Genomic DNA, 23279 nt, shown 5'->3' with positions numbered 1-23279 from the left:
TGAGATGCTGGAGGTAGTTCAAGCTGGGGGAGAGGGGGACCCAGGACAGCTCCCTGCGGAGTTACTGTTCACCTCATAGGTGCCCTCTCCCTTTCCCAAGGCTCATCATTCTCCCCAACGGGGTCCTCCAGATCCTGGACATTCAGGAGAGTGACGCAGGCTCCTACCGCTGCGTGGCCACCAGCTCTGTCAGCCAGCGATTCAGCCAGGAGGCCCTACTCAGTGTCGCCCACAGAGGTAAGGGGCAGGCCTGGCGGGGGAACCCCCAGGGGTTTCGGGCATCAGCCACCTCAGAGTTGGCAGGTGCCTTGTGAGATCCAAGCTCTGCCTTCAAATTGCCATTGGGCAGGTGAGGCGAGGTAACGCAGAGAAGGCAGTACCACCCAGGAAGTCAGAGATAGAAGGGGTTGGAACCCCGGACTCCAGGCTCCCAGTCTAGGGCTGTTTTCCTACAGAGGCTCTATGCTCCCTAAGGTTGGGTGGGGCGTCCGGGCTACGGGTAGAGGTGGGGGAGAGGGGAGGGGAGGCATCTGAAGAGGAGTATCAGGAAGCCCTGGTCCTGGCCCTTCTGGGCATCAGCGGATTCCCCCCTTGCTGCTGGCTGGACACTGCAAATCTGGTACCCAGCAGTCTGGTGCTCCTGTTCTCTCCATTTCTCTGAAAAACTCCTGTCCCAGGATGATGCAGTAGGAAGGGCACAGGCTTTGGGGTCGGAAAGACCTGGTTTGAAACCTGGCCTCTCTACTTACCATCTCTGCGACTCTGTGCTGTTATCAAATGTCTAGCTCAGGTGGGTTGTGGGAATAGCTGAGGTAAGAGTGGAAAGTGCCCAGCACCTAGCAAGTGCTCAACAGATCTTAGTGCGGGCCTCCCCCAAGGGCCTCTCACTTGCCTTCCTCTGTCATGGCACCCCCTCCCAACCTTGCCCTTCTGCACATCTCTTCCCATCCCCCTCCTCATCCCTCCCACCTCCAGGGACCCTACTTGCCTGTGGCTTGACTGGTAGGTCTCCTAGTCTGGTCCACTTTCCCTCCTGTGCCGGGAAGTCTCTGCCGCCACCTGCTGGACACACCCGGTATTCCTCAGGCTGACCCAGGGGACAGGTCACCGGGAGAACTTGGCAGGGAATCAGAGCTCAGGGAGCTGCCAAGATGGTGGAAACTCGAGCCTGCCTCCTGCCTTTTCCACAAGGGAACCCAAAGCCCTCTGGAGAAGGGACTTGCCTAAGGTCACACTGCATTAATGGCATTGAGGGAACCAGAAACTTTGTTGACTCCAACCCCAGGCTCCAAGTCTACCGGTGACCCTGATGATCCTCTGCCAGCAGGGTGGGCTCCATTTTCAGGGAAGAATGGGGGTGGTGTGCCAGACACCAGGTTATTCCTCCCCTGGCTCCAAGAGAGAGGGCTCTGAGTTCCAGTCCCTACTCTGCGGAACTATGAGGCTGCTTTCCCCATCTGTCAGATGAAACCTTGGCTGTTCCCTGACTCACCTGCCTCACCAGGTGAGCATCAGGTGAGGGACTGCAAGTAAAGACACCTCGTGGTAAGGCTGCTTGCTGGCCTGCCCTCTCCACAGGGTCCCTGGCGTCCACCAGGGGGCAGGATGTGGTCATCGTGGCAGCCCCGGAGAACACCACGGTGGTTTCTGGCCAGAGTGTGGTGATGGAATGTGTGGCCTCCGCTGACCCCACCCCTTTTGTGTCCTGGGTCCGACAGGGTAAGTGGAGGGAGAGGACCCAAGGGCATGGGGAAGGAGGGTGCGGCATCTCACGTGTCCCCAAGGTGGGATGCTATAGGGGCGACTGCTCCATTGGTGGGAGCTCCTCTCCCAGGGCTGAGCATGGGTGGGGGAACCTGGACAGACTTAGACATCAGTCCATGTAGCATGTTCCTTTAGGAAGCACTTTGCGTCTGCCACTCACAAAATCGTCACTGAGACCTTGCTCAGGGTGTGCTCAACAGTGATGCAAGTGAATGTGTGAGGGCTGGAGTCAGGGGAAAGCAGGCCCCCTCCGCTGGGCTGCAAAGCTGCTCCTCGGCCCCACTCAGATTGCTGCAGCCTTGTGTGCTTGGATTTGTGCTGGACACAATGAATTAAAAAAAAAAAATCAGATGGGAGAGACAGGGACTCTGCCCTTTGAACTCATAATCTGGGTGAGGGCAATAAAACACACACCCAAGAAGAGAGGTTCAACGGTATCGGGCAGCAGCAAGCGCTGAGTGCCAGGCGGGACTGCTTTCCAGCAGGGGCTATCAGAGTAGTGAAGGCTGCTGGCCCCACGTCGCTGCCGTCTACTGAGCACTCAGCCCACCCTCCTGCCAGAGCCTAGACCAGCCCTTGGAAGGGAGCAGGGGTGAGGACTCTTATTCCCACTGGATGGATGAGGAAACAGAGGCTCAGAGAGCTAAGGCCCAAACTTTAGAGCCTGTTCTCTTTCTGATACACCACTTCCTACACTCCTGTACAGAAAAAAAGTAAAGTTTTGTTTTGGTTTTGTTTTTAAGATTTTATTTATTTATTTTAGAGAGAGAGTGCATGGGGGACACACATGAGGGGGCAGAGCAGAGAGCGGGATAAGCAGACTCTACATTGAGCATGGAGCCCACGCTCAGTGTAGAGTCTTCTCTATACTGAGATCCCGGAGATCATGACCTGAGCTGAAATCAAGAGTCATACACCCAACTGGCTGAGCCACCCACGCGCCCCAGCAAGGATTATTTTTGTTTCTGTTTGTTAGTGAGAAGTGACTTGTCTCAAGTTGACGGCAGAAGTCTTCACTCTGCTTTCTTTACCTTTCTTCCCTGACTCAGTCTATTATCTTATACTGTCTCCTTTCCATAAGTTTTAAATCTCACATCCAAAAGAATATATAATGAATACACAGAGTTTAAAGAAAAATAATAAACTGAACAACTATTTACCTCCCACTGAACTGATGAGATAAAACAGTGCTAGTAGCTTTAGGCCTTCATGACCCACACACTTCACCGGACTTGGGACACCAGCCTAATTAAGGGATCTTGGCACCAGCAGGACCCTCATAATATTATTGGGATAGGCTTGTGGCATTGCCCAGAAGTTCTAATATTAATGTTTCTCAAATCCTGACCTTGCATCAGGATGACCCAGGGAGCTTGTTAGAACTGCAGGTTCCCTGCCTTCATGCCTGGACAGTTGTGACCCAGGAATCTTAAACTGCCTTAGATCCTTGCTATTGAAAGGGTGGTTTTTGGACCCGCCACCTGTACCTAGGCAGAAATGCAGAATCTGGGGCTTGCCCTAGGCGTCTGCATCTTAACAAAGTCCCCTGAGATTCTGTGATTCGAGTGCACAGTGATGATTTGAGAATTGCTGTCCCAGAGAATCCCGACACGGGTGGTCCTGGGAACTCCCTTGCAGAAAGTCTGCTAATAGCACTCCTGGACAGAGATTGGGAAGAGAAAGGCTGGAAAAGGACTTCCTTCCTGACACCTGTCACTGCTACTTTTCTAGCAACTTCATGAAGTCAGGGAAAGGACATGCCTTTTTGTTTTGTTTCCTTCTGATTTCAAAGGTCGTATATTCATTGGAAAAAACTGGGGAAAAGCAGAAACAGAAAACATTCCACCACTCAAAGAGATTGAAATAGTTAACATACAAGTGTATTTTCTTCCAGATTTTTTTCAACGCACATGTACATTTTCCCCCTGAGTTTGGGAGCATGCTATATTTACAGTTACAAGTCTTACTTTAATTCAACAGTTTGTTTATTTATTTATTTATTTATTTATTTATTTATTTTAAAGATTTTATTTATTTATTTGACAGAGAGAAATTACAAGTACACTGAGAGGCAGGCAGAGAGAGAGAGAAGGAAGCAGGCTCCCTGCTGAGCAGAGAGCCCGATGCGGGACTCGATCCCAGGACCCTGAGATCATGACCTGAGCCGAAGGCAGCAGCTTAACCCACTGAGCCACCCAGGCGCCCCTACCATTGAATTTTTAAGTCCTTTCCCATTGCCCACTGTTACAATGATCAGTGATCAGACCTGTCCTTATCTCCCCAGGATAGGTGCCCACAAATGGGATCCCTGGATCAAAGTCAAGGTGGAGCCCTTCTCAGCATTTACCCTTTCTCTGGCAGCTTACCCTTTTTAAAAACTTTCTCAATTTGATAGGTGAAAATTAACATCTGTGTTTTGGTTTGCATTTCTCTGATTATGTGAAGTTGAACACTTTTTTGGTGTTTCTTGGCCATTTACATTTCTTCTCTGGATCTTCTTTGCATGTTCAGAAAGCAGGGGCTTTTAAAATGGTTCTCAGGGGCGCCTGGGTGGCTCAGTTGGTTAAGGTGTCTGCCTTGGTCTCCAGTCATAATCCCAGGGTCCTGGGATCAAGCCAGGCATGGGGCTCACTGCTCAGTGGGGAGCCTGCTTCTACCTCTCCCCCCTGCTTGTGCTTGCCCGCACTCTCTCTCTCTCTCTCAAATAAATAAATAAAATCTTTAAAATAAAATAAAATAAAAATGGTTCTCATTTCAGATTCAAGATAAAAATTCTTGCATATATTCCAATCTTTGGTTCTGGTCAGACCTTTCCAGCCATGTCTTCATCACAATATTTGGAATAAGGCCATACAGGAGGAGCATGTCCTTCTTGAGAGAAATGAATTTATTTATTTATTTATTTAAAAAAATTTTTTAAAAAGATTTTATTTATTTGACAGAGAAAGATCACAAGTAGGCAGAGCGGCAGGCAGAGAGAGAGAGGGAAGCAGGCTCCCTGCTGAGCAGAGAGCCCGATGCAGGACTCGATCCCAGGACCCTGAGATCATGACCTGAGCCGAAGGCAGCAGCTTAACCCACTGAGCCACCCAGGTGCCCCAGAAATGAATTTATTAATAATGGTAATAGTAATAACTGACGAGGGTAGTGAGTACCTGTTGGGTGCCTGCGCTGTGCCTGGCTTTCTCACAAACCTTATGGGTCCCACCCTCCCAGCATCCTTCCAGCTAGGGACTCTCCTCTCTCCATTTTACAGACGGAGACAGGAGGGCTCAGAGACGGTCAGCCTCTAGCAAGTGGAGGAACTGAGGTTCAAACAAGGGACTGTTGTGTTTTCTTAAGCGGGTGTGGAGGCCCCCGTCCCACCCCGGATCCAGAGTGTAGATGCAGGGGCAGTCCTCGGTGCCCTAGTCCACCATTCTTCCTCTCCTCCCGCAGATGGGAAACCCATCTCCACGGACGTCATCGTCCTGGGCCGCACCAACCTACTCATCAGCAGCGCGCAGCCCCGGCACTCGGGCGTCTACGTGTGCCGCGCTAACAAGCCCCGCACGCGCGACTTCGCCACCGCCGCCGCTGAGCTCCGCGTGCTGGGTGAGGCGGGGTGGGGAACTGGGCCGTGGCGGGGGGAGACGGAGTGGGCAGGTCGGCTAGGGCTAGCGAAGGGAAGTTGGGGACGGGGGATGGGCAAGTGGGTGTCTTAGAACGATCGAGGGGCGATCCTGGAGGATGAAAAAGGGCTAGAGCTGGGGGTCCGGCACTCCGGGAGAAGTCCTTCGTTAGGATGGGTTACTGGAGGGGACAGGCTAGAGGACTGGCGGCGGGGGAGTGGGGGGAAAGAGATTGGAGGATAAGGTGGGGGAAGTTGAGGCAGGGAGAGAAAGTGGGGATGATCAGAGCATGACTTGGGTGATTGGGGGGTGGAGAGGGGAGGGCTGAGTGGGGCCTAGGTCACGGGGGGAGGGGTAGGACTGAGGGTTAAGAGACAGTGGTGTGGTCCGAGTGACACGAAATACTGGACAGGGTTGCTCAGGGCTGGAGGTAACTACGGAGAGAGGTAAGTCTCCAGGTGCAGGGGACACTGGAAGGAGGGGAGAAGGAGGTTACGGCACCTGAGGGAGTGTGGTGAGGCTCGGGAGGACCTAGGGTACTTAGGGGAGGTTCAGAAGGCCTGGGGACAATTCGGGGCGAGGAGGAGAATGGCCAGCGCGGGGCTGGGGTGAACCCGGGAGGAGCAGAGGTAGAGCGGCGCCGCCCGCGAGGATCTGGGGGCCGGCTGACTCAGGGAGAGGTTGGAGCGAGTAGAGGGTGCGCGGGAGCCGGCCAGAGCGTCCGGGGAGGCGGCAGAGCCCCTCGCGGCCGGAGCGCGCGGTCAGCGTCCCCCTCCCCGCCCCCAGCGGCCCCGGCCATCTCGCAGGCGCCCGAGGCGCTGTCGCGGACGCGGGCGAGCACCGCGCGCTTCGTGTGCCGCGCGGCCGGGGAGCCGCGGCCCGCACTGCGCTGGCTGCACGACGGGGCGCCGCTGCGGCCCAACGGGCGCGTCAAGGTGCAGGGTGGCGGCGGCAGCCTGGTCATCACGCAGATCGGCCTGCAGGACGCCGGCTACTACCAGTGCGTGGCCGAGAACAGCGCAGGCACCGCGTGCGCCGCCGCGCCCTTAGCCGTAGTGGTGCGCGAAGGGCTGCCCAGCGCCCCAACGCGGGTCACGGCCACGCCGCTGAGCAGCTCCACAGTGCTGGTGGCGTGGGAGCGGCCCGAGCTGCACAGCGAGCAGATCATCGGCTTCTCCCTCCACTACCAGAAGGCACGGGGTACGTCCGCTGGGGACCCGCATGGGGGCGCCCGAGTGGGGTGGCACGGGTTAGACGACGGAAGGGTTGCCACGTGGGTGGGTACTCTTGTGGATAGAAAGGGATGGGGTGGGAGCCCGCGGGAGAGATCTGCATAGAAGTGGGCTAGGTCATAGCCTTCGACGCCCTGCTGGAAGGGTTAACGTGTGTGGCTCATTAACCCCCAGTCCACAGTCTGTTATGATAGAGGAGGAAGAGAATACTTTTCCTCCCAGGGAAAATGCCTAAGCATTCCTGGAACTAGTTTATTAACTGCAGCAGGAGTCACTTCAGGTAGACACCAGAAAGAACTTCCTAACAGGTGGAGGAATTAATACAGTGAAACTAGAAGCTGGAGAAGTCTATACTTCCCAGCTCAGATGATATGATGATCAGGTTATACACAGATTATTCTAGAGGCTGGGACAATATGAAGGATCCCTAGATAGCCTCCAGCTGGCAGACCTTCGAGGGTGGCTCTCTGACAGTCCCTTTGGCCCCTGTGTCACTGCCCCAGGCATGGACAATGTGGAATACCAGTTTGCAGTGAACAATGACACCACAGAGCTGCAGGTTCGGGACCTGGAACCCAACACCGATTATGAGTTCTACGTGGTGGCCTACTCTCAGCTGGGGGCCAGCCGTACCTCTAGCCCAGCACTGGTCCACACACTGGACGATGGTAGGGCCTCTCAACTTTCAGTGGGCACCTTGGGTTCCAGAGAATTCCCTGGGGGTGGTAGCTCGCTTCTTTTTAAAAATGCCAAGGCACTTTTATCTGCCTCATGTCATCTTCTGTGCCCTGTGAGGGAGAGGGTGAGGGTTCTTCCCAACTTACAGTTTGGGACACTGAGGCCCAGAAAATGAGAGTGACTTGCCCAAGGTCAGTAGTACAACTGGGACTTGAGTCCAGGTCTTGATTCTCTGTGTCATATGTCCCTTCTCAATATCAATGTGCCATCTGGTCAGGCAGGGGCCGGTGACATGAACCCACTGGATGTAGAAGATTGTGCCCCAAACCTTTTTTCTGGCTTTGGGGTGGGAAGGATATCCCCTCATTTCCAGTTTGGGGCTCCCCTGAGAGGCTCCCTTTCCTCCCTCAGATCCTGGTCCTGGGCCTACTTCTGACTTGCTGTGTGACCTGGGCAAGTCTCTGACCGCTCCTGGGCCTCACCTTCCACGTCGGTGGAGCAGAGCTCACCCTGATGTTCTTCTGTCTCAGTCCCCAGTGCAGCGCCCCAGCTCTCCCTGTCCAGCCCCAACCCCTTGGACATCAGGGTGGCGTGGCTGCCCCTGCCTCCCAGCCTGAGCAATGGGCAGGTGGTGAAGTACAAGATAGAATACGGTTTGGGGAAGGAAGGTAAGTGGGCACAGGGTGAGGGCTCCACCCAGCTGGGAATTGTTGCTACGAAGGGCTGGCCAGAGCAGCTGAGGGTCCAAGCAGGGATGCGGGGGACGTCTGAGGAAATGACGTCTGTGGAATAGGGAAATAGGAACCTGGACAAGAGGAGTGAGTACTGGGTGTAGGCAAAGACAAACAGGCTTAACTCAAGACAGAGGGAGGCCCAGGATCTAGCTTCACCTCATCTATGGCTATAGTGGATAATGCTGTTAAGTCCCTGTCTCAGTTTCCTCATCTGTGAAATGAGGCAGGTAGCCTAGGTAATCCCTAGAGTCCCTTCTATCTCAAAAAGACGGGACAGGGCTGTGGAGGGCGTGCTTGCCGTTTTGGGGAAACAGAACATTGGGGAGGGCGTGTCAGGGCAGATATAAGGATCTAGAGGAGAGGGTGTGCAACGGATAAAGAGTTGGGGGAAGACAAGTGGCTGGGGGTCAGGGTGAGAGTGAAGAAGGAGGGAAGAGTGAGGAAGGAGGCTTGGGCTCTGAGAGGCAGGCAGTGCCTGATGGCCTTCAGAGAAAGCCCTTGGGCCTGCACCCTACTGTGTGTGTGTGTGTATAAGGGGATGGTCATAACAGCTCATGGGGAAGTGTGGTGTCCATGCCATGGTTCTCTCCATGCTGAGCTGAGGCTGTTGACCTGCATCAGCCCAGGCTGGAGGCCCAGGAGTCCACTCTGGAGCCATGGAGCCCGTCCAGGCACCGAGGGATCTGTGCTGAGAGGGCACTGAGGAACCAGCATCTGGGGTGGAACAGCTGGCATAGGGGAGTTTGGGGGTCATGGGTCTTCAGGTGGCCGCCCAGCAGCCATGTTTTCTGTCCCAGCAGATCAGGTTGTCTCCACCGAGGTGCCTGGAAACGAGACACAGTTGACGCTCAGTGCCCTTCAGCCCAACAAGGTGTACCGAGTACGGATTTCGGCGGGCACCGGGGCTGGCTACGGGACCCCCTCCCAGTGGATGCAGCACCGGACGCCCAGCGTGCACAACCAGAGCCACGGTACAGGGGTTGAGGGGAGAGGAAGGGTGGCGTGTGTGACCATGTGGGCGTGTGTGTGCCTTTAGAACACAGGCCCCAGCACCCTCTCCGTCAGAGACCCTCCACAGATTCCCCGGCTTGATGGGCCAGGGAGACCAGGTGTTAGGCAAAGGGCTGGCCTTTACAAACAAACCTGGGCTCCAGAGTCCCTTCTATCTGCTCCGTGACCTTGAACAAACCATTCATTGCTCGGAGGTTTCACTTAACTGCCACGGGTTGGGGGTGGCGTTGTGAGGATTACCAATGCATTGTAAATAAGTGTTTAGTCCATAAGAGGAACTTGGCAGATAGTAGTTGCTTCCAGAGTAGGACCATTGTTTTGTCAAGAGGTCTAGTAATAGAATGATTGAGTAGATAGTACGCGTGCCACGTTCTGTCAGAACCGCATGTGTACTGTCTGTATGACGTTGGACAAGTTACTTAACGTCTCAGTTTTCTTCTTTGTAAAATGGAGACAATAGTATTTTTATCATTTTATAGGGTTGTGAGAATAAAGTCAAAATACACACCCAAGGAGCTTAAAACAGTGTCTGACACATAGTAAGGCCCCACTCTTAGACTCCAAGTAGGCTCCCCACACCAATGGCTCCTCCCGTCCTTCCCGGCCTCAGCAACCCTCGGTACCCACTTGCCTGTCAGTTTACCTCTAGGCTGAGCTGAGGCCTGGCTCCAGGGGTGTGGCCGTGGGCCTGTGCATTGTGGGGAGGCTGGCAAGGCTCTCGCTCAGTGCTCCCTTCCTGCTTCTGGCTTCCTCCTGCCCCGCTCTCCTCTCCTATTCCTGGCTTACTTCTCCTCATTCCTCCTTCTCTCTCTCCCTCTTGCTGTCCTGCTCCTCCGCCCCCAGTCCCTTTTGCCCCAGCAGAGCTGAAGGTCCGGGCAAGGATGGAGTCCCTGGTGGTGTCGTGGCAGCCGCCCCCTCACCCCGCCCAGATCTCTGGCTACAAACTCTACTGGCGGGAGGTGGGAGCCGAGGAGGAGGCCGATGGCGAGAGTCCTCCAGGGGGCCGTGGAGACCAGGCTTGGGATGTGGGGCCTGTCCGGCTCAAGAAGAAAGTGAAGCAGTATGAGTTGACCCAGCTAGGTGAGGAGGGCTGCGGGAGGGAGCGAAACAGATAGAGCCTTGGTGGGGAACTGGGCAAGGTGGGCATGGGAGCTGGGAACAGAATGCTCTCGGGGATGAAAGTGGCCTCAGGTCCCTCTAGCCAGTGACCCCCATGACCTTCCCCAGCCCCTGGCCGGCTGTATGAGGTGAAGCTTGTGGCATTCAACAAACATGAGGATGGCTACGCGGCAGTGTGGAAGGGCAAGACAGAAAAGGCTCCCACACCAGGTGAGAGGGCTGGGGAAGGAGAGGGAGGAGGGCTCCGTCGAGGGGTCCGTGGGCCGCTTCCTTTCACTTTCCTCTGGGCCAGCCCTGGTGGTCAAGCCATCTGGTAGCTTCGACCACCCCCAGACCCATTCTTCTCAGTTTAAAGGTCCTCTTCTAGCCCCAGACAGCCTCTGGTGTAGAGAGAAACTTCAGTCGATGCAATGTCCTTCAGGCGAACTACCAGATTTTCATTACCCATGAGCAGTGCTAATCGGGAATGTTTGGACAGAGAGAAACCTTGTGGCTGATCAGCGACTCCTGACCCTGTTTGATTTTTTTTTTTTTTTAAGATTTCATTTATTTATTTGATAGAGATTACAAGTAGGCAGAGAGGCAGGCAGAGAGAGAGGGGGAAGCAGGCTCCCTGCTGAGCAGAGAGCCCGATGTGGGGCTCGATCCCAGGAATCTGGGATCATGACCCAAGCGGAAGGCAGAGGCTTTAACCCACTGAGCCACCCAGGTGCCCCGATCCGGTTTGATCTTTAAACGTTTTTTTTTAAAACACATCCACCTACAGCAAACTATTAGCCTGTCTCTCTATGCTAGGCAGGGAGAGCCTCCCCATGTGGCCCATCAGGGAATGGAGGCTCAGAGAAATGAAAGGACTTGCCCAAGGTCACATAAAGCTTAAACTAGAACTGAGACCCCTGGTTTCCCAACAAAAGTCTGCCCACTCTATTACACTGCCCTGTGACTCTGGGTGGGCCACCCTGCTTGTCCATTATGACACCCCCCCACCCCTGACTTACCAAGCTGCTTTTCAACCGTTTGTTTTATCGAAGGGAACACTCAACCCAGAGCCAAGAAACCTGTTCGAATTCCAGTTTGTTCATTCAGCAAATCTTTTTTACTGTCTACTACCCTGTTGTAGAAATTTAGTGGTGAACAATACAGATAAAGTTCCCACTTTTGTGTTATTTTGTATTTATGTAATAAACACGTCATCCTATAGTACTTACTGTATAGGTCTTAGGTCGGCTGCCATAACAAAAATACTCTAGATTGAACGACTTAAACATTTTCTTTCTCACAGTCCCGGAGGAGGTCCAAGATCAAGGCATCAGCAGAGTCAGTGTCTGGGGAGGGCCCATGTCCTGGTTTGTAGACCATAAGCCCTCTTCTCACGGTGTCCTCACATGGCAGAAGGTGGGCTAGAGTGCTCTCTGTGGGCTCTTCTATACGGAGCAGTTACAGACTGGAAGTTTGTGCCTCTCCCCTTCCCCCCAATTCTTACGTTGAAACTCCACCCTCCAGTATGCTGTATTAGGAGGTAAATAAAGTTAGATGAGATCAGGAGGGTGGGGCCCTTTAAAAGTCACAAGAGAGCTCGCTTCTCTCTCCTCTCTCCTCCATACGTTCATACAATGAGAAGTTGGCAGCCTGTCACCCACACGTGGGCTCTTACCAGAACTTGAGCATGCTGCTACCCCAGTCTCAAACGCCAGCTTCCAGAACTCTTGAGAAAGAAATTTCTGTTGTTTGTAAGCCACCCAGTCTGTGGTACTTTGCTATAGCGGCCGGATGGACAAAGATAGGCGCTAATCCCCTTCATGAGCCACCCCCCTCAACCATGGGTTCAAATTTCAGCATATGAATTTGGGGAGACACAAACATTCAGTCCATAACAATAGGCCAGACCCTTTTCTGGATGTTTAACAAAAATGAACTAATCTAATGCTCCTAACAACACTATGAAGGAGGTCCTGTTCTCAGCCCCACTGACATAGGGAATGGAGGCACAGAGAGGTTAAGGAGCTTCTCCCAGGAGGCACAGCTAGTAGGTGGCAGAGCTGGAATTGGAACCAGGGCCCTTGGCTCCCAAGTCCGTGCTTTTAACTGCCATCGTTTGCTGCCTCTCTGTAGTACAGTCTGCTTTATACATGACCTTGGCAAAAATCACTTAAATTCTTGGGAGCCTCTGTTTCCTCAGCTGTGAGGTGGGGATGATGCTGCTTAGCTCACAGGATCAGAAGACAGAGGGTGAAGAAAGAGTGCCTTGGAACTGTGAACCACTACCCATCTTTCGGGATGGGTGTCCTCCCTCCTTTCCTCACACCCTGTTTTCACCTTCCAGACTTGCCCATCCAGAGGGGACCACCCTTGCCCCCCGCCCATGTCCACGCGGAATCGAACAGCTCCACGTCCATCTGGCTTCGGTGGAAAAAGCCAGACTTCACCACAGTCAAGATTGTCAACTACACCGTGCGCTTCAGCCCCTGGGGGCTCAGGAACGCCTCCCTGGTCACCTATTACACCAGGTGGGGAAGCCCGCCCACGCTGCCACAGGCGGGGGTGGGGGGGGTGGGGGGGGGGGGGGGGGGGGGGGGGGGGGGGGGGGGGTGGCGGGAGGTAGCAGATGGGACAAGGGGAGGGACCCAGGGATTCAGGAAACTTTCCTGGCGCACATATTACAGCGGGACACACTGAGGGTCTGCTGGGGCCAGGTAGAAAAGGGGAGTGCCTTCTATCCCATCCACTCCCAGCAGAGCCTTGCACTCAACTTCAGGGAATGTGCCGCAGGACAGACCCACTTCTCCAACCTCAGACAGGATGGGGAGGAGATGGCTATGCTGTCGTCCTGAGAGGGTCCCCAGTCAGACAGGGAGGCGGAGCCGCTGCCCTGAGGAGCTGCTCGTTAGGCAGAGGAAAAAAATCGCATAAAAATACTGAAGACATCATAAAGCACATAAAACAGCTAGACTAAAACAAAGTAGGGAGACAGAGATACGTACAGCTGAAGCTGAAGTGCATTAAGTCAAGGAAAAGATGCGTCAGGGATGGATCCTTGGGTAGATGATGACTTGGATGAATCCAGGAAGGTTTCCCGGAGCAGGCGCCTAGTCTGGAGATTTGGACAGACTGCCTTGGGAGCAGCGTTCATCCAGACCTCTCTGTAGGAATCCTGGGTGGTGTCCGTGTCACCTCCCCCCCCCCACCCCCTACCCCGCACTGGCCAGCGAGTTGATTCCCCACCCAGGGGAGGGCCTGGGGCTGGCAGAGCAGATTGGGACAGGCCTGGCCTGCTGGGAGGGAGCTCCTGAGAGCACCAGTCGCATCTCTTGCCTCGGCAGCTCTGGAGAAGACATTCTCATTGGTGGGCTGAAGCCTTTCACCAAGTACGAGTTCGCAGTACAGTCCCACGGCGTGGACATGGACGGGCCTTTCGGATCCGTGGTAGAACGCTCCACCCTGCCTGACCGTGAGTGGCCGCCTTGCCACCTATCCCATCTTTTACCCCACTCCTTCCTGCTCCGATGGCCCTCTTTTTTAACATGTCCCTCAAAACCCTATTTCTGTCTATCCCTGGCTTCCATTCATGCTGGCCAGTCCTGTGCTGGTCTTAATCACTTAGTCCTAAACACAAGGAGACTTCGAGGAGGGGCTTCTTGTATGAGACTGCCAAGAGCTCACGGAGCTGGTGACAAGGGGCCGGGTCAGGGAGGCTGGTGTCCTGGATTCTACGTCCTGCCCGCCCACAGGGAAGCTTGGGCCTCTGTGTCCCCATCTATAAAAGGATGGAACCATTCGCTGTGCACGCCCCATGGCTCTGGAACCTCTGGAAATGGCATTCCAAGACGAATGACTTTTGTTCTCCTGGAAGAGGCTCTCTGGTTCTGCCTGCCCTAGCCCTGTTCCCTTTCCCATGGACAGAAGACCTTTGTCTTGGGTGGGATGGGGCGCGAAAGCCGTGCACTCCCTGGCGTTTGCTCTTGAAAAAGCTGCTTACAGGTCGTCTCCCACCCGCCTATCACATCAGTTGCTATGGTCTTAAACTGCATCAAGAGTTTGGGGGGCCCCAGGTTCTCTCAGAAGAGGCTTTGTGTCATTGGCTCCCCAGCACCACTGGCTATGTGACAGATGGGGATATTTTCTCCTTTTGCAGATGGGGTCCCAGAGCTGAGAGGGTGAGAGGCGAGGAGGCTTCTGCCAGCCTGTGATGCTGTGGCTGCCTCACGCCTTAGAGCCCTGGGTCCCCGTCCCACCCTCTGCTGGGCCTTGAAGCCCTGAAACCCCAAATCTCTGTCCCCTTCCAACTCACTGTTCACCTGTGTCCCTACTTCTCCTTCTCTCCCTTCCCCAGTCACCCCTACCCCCAGGATCAGTTTCTTCTCTGAAAACAAAACCACAAAGGTTGTACTTCTCCTACTGGGATGGCCTTGACCCTTAGAAACTGTGTCAGGGGCAAACACAGACAAAGGCTATACAGGGCATCAACTGATTTTATGTGAAGGTCTGTGGGTAGCAAGGAGAGTTAGGAACTTTCAATGATAAATAGTTTTGAACTCTACTTTATGTTAAACTTTACCATGGACTAGAGGAGAAACAGCATGGGAGTTCAAAATGAAATGTAAGCCTTCCAGAAAATTTTGAGCTCTGCCCCCAGGTCTCTGGACACCAGACAGTCTCCTCCAGCTTTGGAAGTATCAGGGTATGGAAGGTTGAGGTCTGCTCCAAGGAGTGAAAAAGAGTTTCTGGGAGGGGAGGAATGTAGTGAACACCTCTCCCCTGCTAAATGTTTTCCAGAAACTCCTTAGTTAGAGATCAGATTTTCATTTTGCTTTGTGGTTTGTCCTCACGCCCCTGTCTCCCGGCTGCCCCCAGAGCTGGGGCTCTCAGTGACGGTGCCTCTCCCCATCTCCCATGTACCCCAGGGCCCTCAACGCCCCCATCTGACCTGCGCCTGAGCCCCCTGACACCATCCACCGTTCGGCTGCACTGGTGCCCCCCCACCGAGCCCAATGGGGAGATCGTGGAGTATCTCATCCTCTACAGCAACAACCACACCCAGCCCGAGCACCAGTGGACCCTGCTTACCACGGAGGGTGAGGGCTCCCGCCCCAGGGCCTCTGAGCAAAAGCTTCCCCACCCTCTCCCTTTTTGAGCCCCTCCAGGGGCTGGGCTAGTGGTGAGAGTGTGGCTGAGGTTTGTTCCATGGGTGTCTGGGAGAAGCAGGCAGAAGCTGAGCCTGGGTGGGACAGCAGACCTTCTTAGTCTCATTTTTCCAGGCTGTCCCTTCATCCTGCTCCCACGCCCCCAACCCTCCAGCCCTGCTTTCCTCTGCCTCCAGGAAACATCTTCAGCGCTGAGGTGCATGGCCTCGAGAGCGACACGAGGTATTTCTTCAAGATGGGGGCACGCACAGAGGTGGGGCCTGGGCCCTTCTCTGGCCTGCAGGATGTTATCACTCTCCAGGAGAAGCTCTCAGGTATGAGGGCAGGAAGGGAGGAATGGGTCCACCCTGGGACAGCTTGAGGTCTTCTGAGGCCCCTGGAGTTAACCTCTAAAGTCATCTCTTCCAGGGCCCTGCCCTGGGGCACAGCTACCCTTTCATTGTTTTGGGCAGCTGGCTTCCTGGTTTGGTGGGCAGAGGACAAATCTGAAGGGGGTAGTTCAGTGGCAGTTCAGTCAAGAGGTCAGATTTATGGGAGACTGGCTTAGTTCTTTGGAAGAGTGCTTTGATTGGAGGATTGGCTTAGAGAGGGGACGAACTTTAGGGGGTGGGAGAGAGCAGCAGAACTGGTTATGTGATTTGCAGGGCCAAGGGTGAAATGAAAATGTGGGACCCTTATTTAAAAATCAGAATTGCAAGACAGTGATAGCAGAACCTTAAACCAAGCATGGCATCCTAAGTGTGGGCCCCGTGCAACCACTCTTATGGCACACTCAGGAAATCAGCCATAGTGTGTTTTTTTGGGAGGCCAGGTTGACAGAGAGGGACCGGAAGTTCAGATGTCCACTGGGGAGGACAGTCGGAGAGGGAGTGGTGGACCCCTTTTTGTAGCAGAAGATTTTGTTTCTAGAGGGTGAGACTCAGGCCAGTGGTCTCCTGAGGAAGCCATAGAAATCCTGGTCTATTGGGGCACCTGGGTGGCTCAGTCACTAAGTGTCTGCCTTTGGCTCAGGTTGTGATCCCAGGGGGATCGAGCCCCGCATCAGGCTGTTGGCTCAGCCGGATGCCTGCTTCTCCCTCTCCCACTCCCCCTGCTTGTGTTCCCTCTCTTGCCTCTCTCTTGCTCTCTCTGTCAAATAAATAAATCTTTAAAAAAAAAAAAAAAGAAAGAAAAGAAAAAAGAAAAAGAAAAGAAAAGAAAAATCCCGATTTATGAACCCTGGGCCTCGTCCTGGCCTTGACCTGTTCTGTCCCTTCTCTGTCCCCTGCCAGACTCCTTGGATGTGCACTCAGTCACAGGCATCATTGTAGGTGTCTGCCTGGGCCTCCTTTGCCTCCTGGCCTGCATGTGTGCCGGACTGCGCCGCAGCCCCCACAGGTGGGTGAAGGAGCCAGTCTGCCTGCAGAGAAGAGAAACTTCCAGAAGGGCAGCGGAGATGAGAGGGTAGGGAAAGTGGCCATAACTTGCCCAAGGTACCCCCAGAGGCCCCACTGAAGCTAAGACTCTGGAGTGAAGGGATTGGGAGTGATGTCCTCATGAGAATGGGGAGTGGGTTAGGGAGCCCTGGCCTACCTCCTCAGCAAGGGCGAGCATAGGCCGAGCTGCCTTCTCTCACTGTGTCTGTCACTGACAGCATCTTGGAAAGAGAGACCCCTAATCTCCAGACACCTGGACCTGGGAGGTGGGGCGGGGAGGGGAGGAGGAAAGGTTCTATTTGCAATGTCACAGCTGTTTTGAACCTAGTTTCTTAATCATTGCCTAGACAGGGAAACCAAATTCCAGAGATGGATGGGAACCTGCCGGAGGACATAGGCGGGACTAGATCCCAGGCCTGCCTCCACCCCTTTCTGACCACTGTGCCCAATTCTGTCTTCCCTTCCAGGGAAGCCCTCCCAGGCCTGTCCTCCACAACTAATGCTGGGAACCCCGCCCTGTACTCTCGAGCCCGCCTTGGCCCTCCTAGCCCACCAGCTGCCCATGAACTGGAGTCCCTTGTGCACCCCCGTCCCCAGGACTGGTCTCCACCGCCCTCAGACATGGAGGACAGGGCTGAAGTGCACAGCCTTATGGGAGGCGGTGCTTCAGACTGCCGGGGTCACTCCAAAAGAAAGGTAAGCCTGGAGCCTGGGTGGGTCACAGCCCCACACTACGACTCATTCCCAAACGGGACACCAGGGGGCGCAAGAGTCCAACGTGTGACCCCTTAGAGACGCTCCTCTCCCCCTTCCCCTCCCTTTCCCAGGGCCAGCTGCTGGGGAAAAGGATCTCTCTCTCCTTCCTCCCTGAAAAGGTTGGCAGAGTAGGGAAGCAGATGGGCCTCCATCCCTGGCAGAATAGGTCATCCTGGTTCTCACAGAAGGAGGGAAGGGCCCACAGTGGACTGTTTGCTGGTAACTCAATTTGGCCACACCACCCTCCTCATCCTGCAAGCTAGAGAAACCTCTAAGCCCCCCCCCCCCCCCCCCCCCCGCCACCGCAGTATGAAGGACAAGTGAGACCAGGACCTGGATAAGGTGGGCTCACGTAGGGCAGGTCCCTTCCACACCGCCAATGGTAGCTCCTCCTGCACTTCTCTGAGGAACCTATTCAAACCCTTGTGTGCTTCCTCCCTCTTTCCCTGTCTTTGTGGTGAAGGAGACGCTGCCTGGCTTGGACACCTCTAGGCTCTGTGGTGCTGGACTGTTCTGCAGGAGGACTTCTCCATCCTCATGTTCACCCCCAAACTCTTGGTCCCTCCCCAGAGCCTTAGCCAGGGAGGTGGCCAGGAGGCCAAGAGTCTCCATCTACTTCCCTCTCTTAGGCTCCCCTCTCCCAGCCAAGCCCTCAGTGCTCCCATCCTTTCTCTCCTCGCAGATCTCCTGGGCTCAGCCAGGTGGGCCAAGCTGGGCAGGTTCCTGGGCAGGCTGTGAGCTGCCCCATGCAGGTGCCATGCCTTCTCTGACCCGGGCTCTGCTGCCCCCTGCTGGAACGGGGCAGACACTGTTGCTGCAGGCTCTGGTGTATGATGCCATAAAGGTCAGTGTCCTGGGAGGGAGAGGGAGGAAAGGAGAGAAGGGGCTCTGTGTTTGTGAAGAGCAAGTAGTGAGTTTTCTCGTGACCCCTGATGATAACTTCCATGGGGATGGAATTCTAGTTAGGAGGCCCCTGGAGCCTCCGAAGGTGGGGGGGTGGTGGTGCAGGCAGTTTGCGGGGATCTGTCTAACCTGGGTTAAAGACAATCGCTCCTCTCCTGATGCCTTAGTGGGTCCCAGCAATATTACCATGGATCTGAGGGAGGGCCTGGATTGAGTGCATTCTGCCCTTCCCCCTACCCACTGAGGCTCTGACTAAATCTGGTACTTTTGGAACTCTGGGCAAAGGCAAATGCGTAGTATTCCGTTCTCTCCCTGCCTTCACATAGGCCTGATCATCATCTCTTAGAGGACAGCAGTCGCTGTGCTCTGGGGCTTGGGGGAAAGGGGTCAGTCCCTCTCTGCCCCAAGTATGTTGGCCACTTTTTAAAAAAGATATATTTATTTTAGAGAGAGAGAAAGATTGAGGGGGGCAGTCTTTAAGCAGACCCCCCCACTGAGCACAGAGCTGAAAGGTTGCTCAGTTCCAGGACCCAGGAGATCATGACCTGAGCCAAAACCACGAGCTGGGTGCTTAACCGACTGAGCCACCCAGGCGCCCCTGTTGATCATTCTTCTGATGATCACTCTCAGTGATGGTCACCCTGTCTTTACATTCTCGGCTCTGACCAGGGCAACGGTAGGAAGAAGCCACCCCCAGCCTGCAGGAATCAGGTGGAGGCTGAAGTCATCGTCCACTCCGACTTCGGCGCATCCAAAGGGAACCTTGACCTCCACCTCCAAGACCTGGAGCCTGAGGACCCCCTGCCTCCAGAGGCTGCTGCCCTCCCTTCGGGAGTCACAGATCTAGGGCAAGGGGTAGACTGGATGGACAGGGAGCTGGGAGGGTGTGAGCAGGCAAGCCCTGGGCCAGACAGACTCACCTGCCTGCCAGAGGCAGCCAGCGCTTCTTATCCGTACCCAGACCTCCAGCCCAGTGAAGCTCTGGAGGAGGCCCCCGGGAGCAGCTGCCAGCCAAAGGCCCCCTGCCCGCTAGGAACCAGCCCAGGCCTGCCCAGAGCCCCAGTCCCCTCCTCTGCCTAGCTCCCCTAGAGGGTGCAGTTTGGGGCAGGCTAGGATGGATCATGGGACATGGCCCATGTGGCCGAGTAGGTATGCCCATGTACCTGCAGTTCCTGAGCATCGTCACGGTGTCTGAAGCCTCCCCCGGGGGCTGTGGCTGTGGGGAGAGGAAGAAATGGGAGTATCCACTCCCCCCACACTCTGGCACCTGTCCTGTGGGAGGGACCTGTGAGGCATGGCTCTATGTGACGTGCACATGTATGCGCTAGCTGGAGAACTGGGAGACTTTGGCCAGGTAGAGGTCCCAGTGGCCTAATTGATCCTCCCAGGTCAGGATAGTGCCCCAGAGTGGTTAGTCCCTAGCCCTGTGGGCGTCCCACCTCCGTCACCCAGCTGTTTATTACACACTCTGAGAGTGTCTGCAATGCCCTGTCTGACAAAGACAGCCCCGGCCCATTTCCCTTTCTGGCTGGGCTGAGTGCAGTAGGCTCTGGTTGCCTAGCATCTTCGTCTTGTCACTACCCATCGCTGGTGTCACTACCCATCGCCCAGTCCCTATTGCCCCAACTGAGAGGGGGATTCTGGCTCCCCTCAGAGCAACTCTGCATTTCATTTTGTCATTTGGGAAGTGCCTGGTTTTGGAAATCCTTTGCCCTGGCTCTCCTGCCCTCCCTTCCCCTCCACTCCTCTTGTGCTCTGTCTCCAGTCAGCCCCCCTGCTCCCAGTTCTGCCCTGCTCTTCCTCTGGGATCCGCTTTCCTGTCCACTCCGCTGTTTCTCTGTCTCCTGTCTCTGCTGTCTCCCACCCCCATCCCGGACTGTGTCATGTGGTTCACCTGCCTGGGGTCAATCTCTGCACCCTTCCCTAACAACATGACTACCTCATGTCTGCTCTGAGGCCACAGCCTGACTTCTGTGTCCGCCATCCACTTCACCGGCCATCCTCCTGCCCCTCTTCTCTTTGTGCCACCATATGCCTCCGCCCCAGGCAGACTGCCCCTCTTAGGGGAAGATCTTCCAGTTTCCCTTGTGTCTTTCTCCCTGGGATTAAGGTTGGAGGATTCTCCTTGGAGTTGGGTGATGAAAGTCACGCAGGGGGACTTCTGAGATAGGGAAAAGGGAATGTGACTTCTCCCTTTGAGGCATGGAGGCAGGGTTCCTGGATTGAGGGGGTTTGGGCTCTTCCTTCCCAGCTGAAGCTGAAAGGGGAGAAGGAGACTGGGGATGGGAGGCACCACAGTCCAGGAGCTTCCCTCCCACTCTGCACACCTGGAACAGGAGCTCATGGATGGGGGGTGAGGGGAGTTTTACCCTTTGGGGGCTGGCACTGAGGCCTTTGCACAGGACAAAGGTAATTGGCTCATTTCATTTTGTTGTTGTTGTTGTTGTTTTTCCCTTTAAATTCAATCCTAACGTCCTTTTCCATTGACCTGTCACACAGGGACAAGCTGGACTTCTATTTCCTGTGTAGAGAAAACAAGGTCATTTATTTGATTTTGTACCCCAGCCTCTCCTTGGAGCTTAGGATGTGGGGGCTTTTCTCCCTAAATGCATCTTTTTTAACTGATCGGCACATCAAGGGTTAATGCTGGCTTCTGGGCCAAATTAGAAATAACCAGTCTATCTTTCCCCTCTTCTTCTTCTTCTTCTTCTTTTTTTTAATGGTGACATGTCTCTCAAGCAGAGTTGCGGCTCCCTCAGACCCTTTCAGCATCTGTGTTTATTACACTCGGGTGTCATTCCCGCCTGACATCCGCACCTACATCTCCCTCCCCTCCCTGCTCCAGCGGGGCTGGGAGAGCAAAGATTATTCCTGCTGGCTTGTAGCTCCCTGAAGATGGAATTGTCGCTTGTACTCTTCCTCTGGCATCCAGCGTCACCATGGCTGAGGCCACTGTCTGTGTTTTGCCTTTGCTCTGAAGGTCAAAAGCTTCTTTTTATTTTGCTGGTTTGCTCTGCTCCCCCCCCCCCCCCCCCCCCCCCCCCCCCCCCAAAGGGGAGAGGAAAAAAAAAAAACAAAAACTGCCCTGAATCAAATGGCTGTTTTAACAGTAGGCTCTTAGCATTACACCACATAGTCATTTTTCATGTTCTTGTTTAACAGGCACTGAGGTTCTGGTTTAAATTAAATAGCTGCAAATGAGACAATTTATAACCCATTAGGTTGGGTGGAAAATTGTTTCTCAAAAGCAAATAAGTAATAAATCTGGTATCTGCCTATAACTCACAGTTGATAAGAAAGTGGCCATTACTCACTAGCATTATATATTATTTGGGCTCTGGGTAATTTGGAAGTGTTAGGTTTGTGTCTTTGTAGCAGTATTTTTATTAGAAAAGAGTCTATTGGCCTTTTACAGGGTATTAATCCCTTTGTCACCTACCATCGATGCCTTGTGTTTTTTGAGTCTCATTTAGAAACCTTCCTTTTCTTGATGCATGACAAGTGTAATCAGTACCTGCTCATTTATTTGTCGGTATTTAGTTTTATGCTATTTTATTTAATTCTTTTTTCCAGCATTTTTTCCTCCTCATAAATATGATATTCTTTAGTGTTAAGCCAAGGCATTGATCATGTATCTGTCCCAATAATGAATTAATAAACTATTTTCCAAAAATGTGGAATGACTAGAATTTCCTCAGCCTTTCTGTCCTAGAGAGTGTATTTCCTGCCAGGCTGGGAAATGCTGAGTTTCTGAGGGTAGAGAGCAGGTGGTCATGGGAAAGAACCAGACCACCCTTCAGACTTAAACTTAGAAAAGAGGCTTTCTTTGATTGCAAACTTACAGGCTTTCTGGGGGAATCTCTTTCCAACTGGGCATAGGCTTTTTTTTTTTTTTTTTTAACTTTCTTGGGTGCAAAGGAGAAGTGAATGAGCAACAACTCCAGAGATTTGGCCTTAACAACTATTTTTCTGTGTAACTCTGGTCTCCAGAGTTGCTCACGGCTGCATGGTAACACATATGGACACTGTGCCTACAAGCTTAGAGACCCATGCACATACACACTCACCTTCACAAACACCCTTGGATCCATTAACTCAAACATGGGCATGCAGCCACACGCAAAACTACACACGCATGCCCCACATGCATCTCAGGATGATACTCTTCTGCTAAGATCTTTCCAGAGCCTGGTAGGAAGCATGCTTTTCTACTGAGGGAACCAAGAACCAGAGGCTGCCCTGCCTGGGACCACCCCTAAAGTGGCTGATGGGCCAGACCCGTGTTAATTGACAGATCACAGGGAGAGATACTGCACATTCTGCAGGCAGGCGAATAGCCATTATTTGCATATCACTCTCAGACCAAGGGTTGTGATAAAGAAGAATTAAACACTTGTCAAAATGAATTTAAAATGACAGCAACTCAGGACACCAATTTGACCTCTCTGAGTCTAGGACAAGCCAAGAAGGGATTGTTGAGAATTCAAGCCCTGCAGGAGGGAAATCCAGGACTCTGGGCCCGGACAGCCCCCCTCCCTCCCTTTCTTATGGCCAGTGGAGGCCCATCACTCCTGCCCCTCCTCACGGTGAAATTGGTTTGGGGTTTGGGTGTGTCCTCCAACCTTGAATTTCTCCACTGCCTCCCATGGCTCACTCATATACCTCAAGTTCTGCCTTCTAGACTCATCTTCCAACTGCTACAGGAGAGTCAGGAGTCCTGGGCTGGACAAACCCCATCAGCAGTAAACTTATCTGATCCCTGGAGGCCTGCACTTTTTTACTCATCTGCACCAAAGTTAGGGTTTTTTGTTGTTGTTGTTGTTTTTTAAGATTTTTTTATTATTTATTTGACAGAGAGAGATCACAAGTAGGCAGAGAGGCAGGCAGAGAGAGAGGAAGGGAAGCAGGCTCCCTG

At 53.8% G+C, this 23279-nt stretch overlaps 1 protein-coding gene across 1 annotated transcript in view; it reads left to right on the top strand.

Annotated features, from left to right (window-relative positions):
* The window catches only part of IGDCC4 (immunoglobulin superfamily DCC subclass member 4), a 44352-nt gene extending 22328 nt beyond the window's left edge, over nt 1-22024 (top strand). The window contains exons 5-21 of the mRNA XM_059372073.1: nt 101-237; nt 1579-1719; nt 5203-5358; nt 6162-6575; nt 7111-7275; nt 7816-7953; nt 8820-8990; nt 9874-10110; nt 10258-10359; nt 12473-12656; nt 13470-13597; nt 15051-15221; nt 15467-15604; nt 16562-16667; nt 17173-17401; nt 18144-18305; nt 19034-22024. Of these exons, the coding sequence (XP_059228056.1) occupies nt 101-237; nt 1579-1719; nt 5203-5358; nt 6162-6575; nt 7111-7275; nt 7816-7953; nt 8820-8990; nt 9874-10110; nt 10258-10359; nt 12473-12656; nt 13470-13597; nt 15051-15221; nt 15467-15604; nt 16562-16667; nt 17173-17401; nt 18144-18305; nt 19034-19444 (3190 nt within the window). The 3' untranslated portion in view covers nt 19445-22024. The remainder of the gene's footprint in view (nt 1-100; nt 238-1578; nt 1720-5202; nt 5359-6161; nt 6576-7110; nt 7276-7815; nt 7954-8819; nt 8991-9873; nt 10111-10257; nt 10360-12472; nt 12657-13469; nt 13598-15050; nt 15222-15466; nt 15605-16561; nt 16668-17172; nt 17402-18143; nt 18306-19033) is intronic.
* Nucleotides 22025-23279: the final 1255 nt, after the last annotated feature.

This window comes from Mustela nigripes, chromosome 13, assembly GCF_022355385.1.
Source record: "Mustela nigripes isolate SB6536 chromosome 13, MUSNIG.SB6536, whole genome shotgun sequence".
In the NCBI taxonomy this organism is placed as follows: domain Eukaryota; kingdom Metazoa; phylum Chordata; class Mammalia; order Carnivora; family Mustelidae; genus Mustela; species Mustela nigripes.
This window is presented reverse-complemented; position numbering and strand designations above follow the sequence as displayed.